General features: G+C 38.8%; 2 protein-coding genes across 2 annotated transcripts; one reads left to right on the top strand and one right to left on the bottom strand.

The window, feature by feature from the left end:
* Positions 1-138: 138 nt before the first annotated feature.
* Positions 139-1,497, bottom strand: LOC140940061 (PITH domain-containing protein 1-like). Its single transcript, XM_073388938.1, has one exon. The coding sequence runs from the start codon at positions 1,461-1,463 to the stop codon at positions 843-845; it is 621 nt and encodes a 206-aa protein (XP_073245039.1). The 5' UTR covers positions 1,464-1,497; the 3' UTR covers positions 139-842.
* A 2-nt stretch (positions 1,498-1,499) lies between these two features.
* Positions 1,500-7,901, top strand: LOC140940063 (retinol dehydrogenase 12-like). Its single transcript, XM_073388940.1, has 3 exons — positions 1,500-1,788; positions 5,527-6,066; positions 7,245-7,901. Exons 1-3 carry the CDS (start codon positions 1,515-1,517, stop codon positions 7,529-7,531), a joined length of 1,101 nt encoding a protein of 366 aa, XP_073245041.1. The 5' UTR covers positions 1,500-1,514; the 3' UTR covers positions 7,532-7,901.
* The last annotated feature ends 754 nt before the right edge of the window (positions 7,902-8,655 follow it).

Raw genomic sequence — 8,655 nt, 5'->3', positions numbered from 1 at the left:
ATACATTCATAATAGTGGGGTATACACAAAGCAAATGCTGAATATAATAGCCATTATGTATGTTGATGTTAAACAAGCAAGTTTAATCACTAACCCTCATTTCAAGAATAATAATCATGCACAAAGAGCTGGCAAATGCAAAACTTTTTAAATTTAAATGAAGATATGATTGTTGCTATGGTCATTACAATTTAAGCAATTTACAAATTAAACCCCCGAAAATTTCGGGACTTCAATGGGATTTCAACCCATGGCCTCTGCATTAGCCCTACAGTGCTCTACCAACTGAGCTATGAATACCCATACATTGTGAGCACCTGGTCTAAAATTCAGTAGGCAGGACTGAAAAAAAAAATACAGTTTGCCTATTAGATTCAGTTTATTTGGGAACTGCAAACATTTATTCAGACTGTCCAACCTTTTGAGTATGTAGAATCGGGATATTTTTTTTAATAATCAAGGAATCATGGGAGTGCTGGAAATATCAGAACAGATGTCAAAATTGGGATTTTTCTTATCCTGATCACATATTGGTTGGGATTCTGGATTTTCCAGTAAAATCGGGAGAATCCCGACAAAATCGGGATGGTTGGATTGTCTGTTAACTACCCAAGCCAAGCCACTTAAATAAATAGTGGAGTGTTTGTGCATGGCTCACCCCTTTCCTTGTTGCAAGCTGTGATTTACGTCAGCTTTTCTTATTGTGATATAAAAGCGCTATAATGTAAAATCATACATATCTGCGATGTCGAACTTTTTTTAACCTATCCTCCTTTTATATTGTATCAAAACAAATGCAGTTCAAGAGCTCGACTTATCAAATATATCTTTCTCTTACGCCCCTAACTGACTGGATGATGTACACTGTCAAATGTTCCAGTTTTGTGATCAGCTGGATTGGGTTTCGCTTCGTACGTGCAAATTGTCACGCCATGGCGATGCGCCTCTTGAAAATCACCTTTCAAGCCGATAAAATAAACTTTACTAGTTTCAGCTCCAAAGTTACGAGGAAAATAAATGGAGAGATGTTCTACATTTGAAAATCGCGCCACCTTGGGGGTGTATTCCAGACTTCCATCATGATCTTCATTCAGGTCGAACTTTTGATCTGGTTCCCCTCTCGCGTCGTCAAACGTCATAAATGGACGATTTTTGTAAAGCATCATCTCTGATGGATGGTCGCCATTTTCTCCACCTATGACCACGATGCCTTTGAGTTTAACTTGACCAACAAAAGGAATGTTAAACAGAAGTTCTTCGTCCACATCGCTTTCCACAAACTTCGTCGTATCGAGACGTTCGTCCCACGGTTTAAAAACGTTTTTAGCTGAGCCTTCTTCAGCCTCATTGAGGCACTGAAGCTTTATCAGGTCAATTTTCTGGAAAAGATAAAACTGGGCGCCTCTCTCCGATTCAGAATGGTCATGTTCGTGTTCATGGTGTTCGTGGCCACAACCCGCCATATTGGAAAACGAGAGAAATTGGGAACTAACAATGTTTCAGTGACAAAATAAATGACGGAAATGATACTGTTGGTAGCATCCGCAGTTCAAAGACTTCATGGGCTCCTAGAGGTCGTCTGGAAAGTTGAAAAAAGAGGAAAAAAAGACGGGGAAATGCCAAGCAATACAACCGTTGTTGCTGTGTCTCTTGTAACAGCTGGCCTGGTTTTCGTTTACTATCGTTTACGCTGCTATTTTGCAGGAGGAGTATGCAAGAATAATGTGTCTATGAAAGGGAAGACTGTGATCATCACTGGAGCCATCCTCGGAGACCCAGGGGCAGTTAGTCGGGTCGATAAAATGTTCGTGGTGAAAGTTTACTGTAAGATCGAGACGAGCCCCTGGGCACTTACTCTTACCGAACCAGTTCCAGAAGCGTTTGAATTGCCTGCTTCTGATTGGCCAGAAAAATTTTTTCTGGCCAATCAGCGAAGAGAAGCTGCCGGGTGACTCTCGTGTTTTCTTACACGACGTAGTTTTCCTTATCGATCGCCATAGTTGCGTAGCGCGTTCAACGGGAAAAGTTTCTCGACGAAAGTTTCAGAACAAAATGTTAACAACCCGCAAAATTACAACCTTTAGCACGGCTACAAGAAACAAACACTCTCCGATGAATTTTTAGGGCGGATCTTTCCAAGGTATCGTAAATTTTTATTGCTGATACGATACGCGATGCATGACTTTCACTTTCCACACCTTAATTTGCTCACATTGTCTAGTATACAACGCCAAGCTTACATTTTCGATGTCCATGTTCGTTGCACGACTTCTGAAACTTTCTACAGCGTGAAAATTTCCGTTGCACGGGCCACGCAACTACGTCGATTGATCGTGGGAATTGCTGGCTTGCTGCAGTGCACGCACCTTCTTACTTTCGCGCCAAAGTCCCTTACCGTACGTATTTTAAATACAGCCGTTATGTTTGGTTCGAAATCTCGGTCCGGTTATATGCTGAATCCTGACTTGTTAATTGAGGTCGATTTTTGGAGGCTGTGTGGGTTTATTTTTACGGACAAGTGAAGAAAAAAAATAAAGGTGAGTTTGTGAAAATGTTTGAAAGTGGTTGGTGTGAAAGTTTTGGAGGGCGATAAACGCGCAGTGTGTGACACGTGTAGGTACTGAGTTGAGAAATCGTGGAAGGGTGGGATGTCTATATAGATATTTTTGTAATCACTAAAACTTTACAAGAAGTGAACGCTCTTAAAGAAATTCCAGGGAGAAGAGACCAAGGAATAGGGACACTTTCCAAAGATCCAACTTCAGCTCTTGATTTAAAGGACCTGGGTCTCTGGCTTACTAAACTGCATAAGAGAACCTAGGTTAATCTTCACTGTGATTAGAATTGTGGCTTATATAGTAGAAATGAATTTTTATTATAAGATATCTTTTAACAAATACATGGATAAAAGTAATTTCACATAATATGTGATTTTTTGCCAAACTATTTATCTATGCTTAACTTGATGTTTCCCCTTACCGACCCCCTCAAACACATCCACAGTGCCATTGTTTTAACTCCCTTGGAATTGAATCTACAAGATTGAAAAAATAATGCTGCAATATTAACAATTTTCCTTTGGTGCATTTGTTTGATATTTCATAACTTCCCTATCATAATTCTCCTCATCTGACAATAATATTCTTCATTGATAATTATTTTTAAATCTTTAAACACCCTCTTCAGAAAGGTAAAAATCGTCATTGCATGGTCACCATTCCACACAGTGTCTCTAAAATACTTTCCACAGAACGTAATTTATCACAATTATCAATTATTGTTTCCTGTAGAAGACAATCAGAGAATATAAATTCTAGAATACAAGCAGTGAAGATTTGATTCTTGAAATTCCTGTCACAGATCATTTTGATTTTCTTCAAGCAGACTAACAGTCTTTGGCACTGATGTCGCAACATAAGTTGCTTGGAATGATTCTGCTGTTTTCATTACTGTCGTCAAAAAAGGAAGGAGTTTTTTCTCTTCTCCAGGTTGTACACTTAATAAAATCTAAAAGAAGAAAGACTTTTAGAATTATGGAAAACAGTAAGAGACAATTTCAGCACAGTTCCCTTTCTTCCAGAGAGTGTTGGAAAACAGTTTTTGTATGTTATGTGTAGGTATACCATATTTACTTGTGTATAATGTGCACCTGAATATAATGCACACCCCATTTTTCTAGACAGTTTTCAAATAATATACTCAAGTATACTTGTTGGTCGCCTAGTAAAACAAACCCTTTGGTACAGAAAGAATCACCAACAAATACCCCAGCATAAATGTTTATTAACAAATTAAAATAAAATAAAATATTACAGCTCCCTAGTATATACATAACTCAAGCAGATACATAAGTAGACATGTGAACTCCAATAAAAAATTTTTAAAAAAATCTCAACAGCTTAAAAATAAAATTAATGTAATGGCATCTGTAGTTCTGTATTATGGGGTGTTTTTCCATAATATGTAAATGTTCAATTGCACTATTATCTTAAGCAGTCACAAGGCTTTCTTCATCAGCTTTCAATTGTCAATAAATGGTGACAAAAAAACATGATAATTCTTGTGAAGCGTCTGTCAGCTTTTAGATATAAGATTACTGAGCATCCTTGAATAAAAGCGAGATCTACTTTTAAGTATAATGAGGGTCCTGAAGGGGGGATATCAATCCCACTGAAACTGTTTCACCCTCAATTCCCATTTTTTACATTTTTTCCCATTCTCAATGACTTAAATCACAATTTCCCAGAGCAACAACATCCCATTTTACCCCTTCAGAACTCCCCACAATGAATTCAGTGTAGCACCCTTCCTAGTAAACTAATCAGCATACTTACCAATGAACAGCTGTATGTACGTGCAACGGGATTTGTCTGGTAAAACTCCTTAAAGAACATTGCCCTGAATTTCTTGTCCCCCAGTTAATGATTCCGGGCTTCCGTACAACAAAGAAAACGCTCCCTAGCCATTCAATATTTCTCGATCTTTTGTTTTGCTTTCCCCTAAGAAACCGGCCTGAATTCCTAGTGACCTCGAGTACTTTACCTGGTCCTCAACAATTGACATGAGAGATGAAATCACTATGACCAATGGATTACTAGGGAATTCATAACCTTTAGCATCTAACGATTTTTAAACCCCCTAGCTTATAGCCAACATTTGGAAGGTTAGACTCTTCTTTCAATTGCCCAAAAACATCTCTTCTTTCCAGAATCTTCTCAATAATAGATCTTTGCTTCGCTTTGAACTGTACCACAGGAAACAAAGACAAGCCTTTTAATTCTTCAAGCGCTTGCAGGAGGTCTCCCTCGAATCTAAAGTTAACACTACTATCAACTTCGGCAGAATTCGTACGGTCAACTGCTGTAAGCTTTTAAGCTTTAAAGTTTCGAAAGGAGTATGGAGCGAAAGCAAGAAGAAGGCACTGCAGCTAGCCGGCATTTCCCACGATCAATCGACGTAGTTGCGTGGCCCGTGCAACGGAAATTTTCACGCTGTAGAAAGTTTCAGAAGTCGTGCAACGAACATGGACATCTAAAATGTAAGCTTGGCGTTGTATACTAGACAATGTGAGCAAATTAAGGTGTGGAAAGTGAAAGTCATGTATCGCGTATCGTATCAGCAATAAAAATTTACGATACCTTGGAAAGATCCGCCCTAAAAATTCATCGGAGAGTGTTTGTTTCTTGTAGCCGTGCTAAAGGTTGTAATTTTGCGGGTTGTTAACATTTTGTTCTGAAACTTTCGTCGAGAAACTTTTCCCGTTGAACGCGCTACGCAACTATGGCGATCGATAAGGAAAACTACGTCATGTAAGAAAACACGAGAGTCACCCGGCAGCTTCTCTTCGCTGATTGGCCAGAAAAAAAATTTTTCTGGCCAATCAGAAGCAGGCAATTCAAACGCTTCTGGAACTGGTTCGGTAAGAGTAAGTGCCCAGGGGCTCGTCTCGATCTTACAGTAAACTTTCACCACGAACATTTTATCGACCCGACTAACTGCCCCTTGGTCTCCGAGGATGCACTGGAGCAAACACAGGGCTTGGCAAAGAAGTAGCTGTGGAGCTTGGTAAACGTCAAGCTCGTGTTATCCTCGCTTGTAGAAGTCTTGAAAAAGGCAAGCAAGCCGCGAGAGAAATCTGTTCCAAGGTTAAAGATGCGATATTAGTCGTGAAGCACCTTGATCTGTCATCTCTGGCATCTGTTCGTCAATTTGCTTATGAAATATTGAAAGAAGAAAAAAGATTAGATGTTCTGATCAACAATGCAGGGGTGTTTATGGACCCCCCTATGATCAAAACCCAGGATGGGTTTGAAATTCATTTTGGTGTAAATCATCTTGGACACTTTCTGTTGACAAAACTGCTGTTAGAGCTGCTTGAGAAATCATCACCAAGTCGGGTTGTTGTAGTATCATCAGCTCTGGCTAAGAGAGCTCGCATTGATTTTGATAACATTTATGCAGAAAAGGGTCATCCAGGAAGACAGGATCATATGAAAGGACCCTATGCTCAGAGCAAACTTGCAAATTTGCTGTTTGCGCATGAATTAAGTAAGAGGCTTCCTGAAGGTAATTGCTCAGACTGTGAGATACAATGAGATACTAACTTCTTGAACCTCCTGGAAAAAAGTAGTTTCCCTCACTTGCATTTTTGTCTCGTCACAGAAAACTCCTCCCCAACAAACGCTGTCTGTTGGGGAGGAGTTTGTTGTCTGTTGTTGTTTGTTGTCTGTTGTTGTTTGAAGAGAAAAATGGTCGTGAAGATAGGGAAAAAGATAGCCTGAGAAAACAGCCAACATTTGGCGACGCTACCACTGGTTTCCCCACCAAACGACGTTTGAGAAACAAGCGCAGAAATTCCATACTGATGACACATCACTAGCCAGATCTGGTTAGTGCTCCTGATTGGAAATGCCACACCAGAAATTTGATTCATCCAATCAGAAGCACTACCCAGATCTGGGTAGTGATGTGTCATCAGTATGGAATTTCTGCACATGCTTCCTAGATGTCATTTGGCGGGGAAACCAGTGGTAGTGTTGGCTGTTTTCTCAGGCTAGGAAAAAGAAAGATCTTTTTGAATTATCGGGGAATAAAATTAGTGTTTGACCTGGGGAAGGGGAATCACCTGTGGTTCCAAGTAACAGGAGGATTAAGAAACAAAGGGTTGTGGAAGTGAGAAATTGGGATTCTACTGTAGAATTACATCCCCTGGAAGAGGGAAGCTAAGGTTACTATTATATCAGGGTATAATTGTCGGAATACAAAGGAAATTAGAAGTGAACAAAAACTTTGAGCACCTTCAGCGGAACAGCCCCATCTGTCATTTGTACACCTTGTTTTCCTCTGCCAGAATATTGTGTAACCTTTCTTTTTAATTTCTCCTGGGTTTTACAGACTTGTCCCAAGAGAAATTGAAAACAATGCTTATACCAAATTTGGGTGGGGGGAGAGGCAAAAGAGGTGTATTGTGAGAGATGTGCAAATGGCGAATATGTGAGAAATTAATATATTCATGGAACACAAGGTGTATCCAGAAATTTATGTTCTGATTGGCTAAATGTCAGGAAAGGAATGTTTTTCAGTCTTCAGTACTGAGCTATTGATAAAAAAAGGGAAAGGCTGCATGATGATACAAAGAACAGCTGCATCAGAGCATGATAGTCTACATTAGAACTGTCTTGTTGTGTAAAGGTACTGTCAAGTGTGTCCTAATGCTATGGTTTGTCTCTTTACATTTTACTAAGGTGTAACTGTCAACTCCCTAAGCCCTGGTATATGCTGGACTGAACTTCATCGCAACTCATCTTTAAGCTTAATGAAGAAGCTACTGCTGTACCCCATTGCATTTATAGTTGCCAAGAGACCCAGAGAAGGAGCTCAGACCATCATATATTGTGCTACTGAAAAGAAATTAGACCAAGTGTCAGGGGCAGTTTTTACTGACTGTGATATGAAGGAGTTTCCACCACATACCAAAGATGATGGAGTTGCTAAGAAACTTTGGGAGCTAAGTGAAACATTAACTCAATAAAACTAAGTGAATACAGAGTGAATTGTCAGGAAATAATGAGCAACTGAAGGACAAATTGGTTGAAGATGATGATGTGGTCATTTTTCTCATTTCTTCTATCAAAGTGTCATTACTCTGCTTAATTTGTCAAATCAAAGAATTCAGAATTCAAGAATAATTGGTTTTATATTCATTCTAAATAATTTTCCCAAGCCAGCTCATGACATCCTACCCTCCACATAGAATTTCTTACATTTGCCTGTTTCTCAGCTGTTTCATAACATGAACAGAATTGTTTTCTTGCCTATACATGTACCCCTCAAAAAGAAGTTTGAACCCAGGAGTCATTTCATAGGTAGGTTAAGCATGATCGTCCAGGTGAATGTAGTCCTGAATAGGACTGTTGTTGTTGACAGTGACTGACGTTTCAACAACCTGTGCGGTATTCATCTTCAAAGTCAAAGTGAGTTGTATCACGTCAGTTGATGGTATTAAACCAACTGTTGTGATACAACTCACTTTGACTCTAAAGATGACTACCTCACAGGTTGTTAAAACATCAGTCACTGTCAACAACAACAGTCCTATTCAGGACTATGTTCAACCGGATGATCATGCTCAACCTACTAATTAATCATTTTTCCCATTCTTGCTGTCATTCTTTGTCAGTAATTTAGCTTTTCATCTTTGCATAGCTGTGAACTCTATAACAAATTTCTTTAAGTTCTGCACTGACTGCCAAAACAGCTAAGCTGCTGTGCCACTGTCTTTTGTGATTTTGTAATGGTGTGTTAGTGATGTCAGTAATAAAATAATTGCAAACGTCTTCCATATTTTTTTGATGCCACTTGCCATTGTATGTTAGCCAGTCAGAAACAGAAGAAAGTGAATAAAAAAACAAATAATGTCCTTAATTGAATGTTTTTATTACTAATAATCTTTGCAACCTGTTATCCACTGTATTAAAATCAATCACTGGTTAATCTAAATCCAATTTATTGAAAACAGTAAATGCCTCTTCGTTATAATTTTTTTCCAAAGTTGGTTATGAAAATACTTTATAGCACAACCTATGTCCTGCTTACAAATACCATTATTGATCAATTCTTTTAAATAATTGTATAAAGAAAATGTCTAGTAATCTA

Source organism: Porites lutea, chromosome 6, assembly GCF_958299795.1.
Source record: "Porites lutea chromosome 6, jaPorLute2.1, whole genome shotgun sequence".
Taxonomy (NCBI): domain Eukaryota; kingdom Metazoa; phylum Cnidaria; class Anthozoa; order Scleractinia; family Poritidae; genus Porites; species Porites lutea.
The sequence above is the reverse complement of the archived record's forward strand: the minus strand, read 5'-3'. Positions and strand labels throughout refer to the sequence as shown.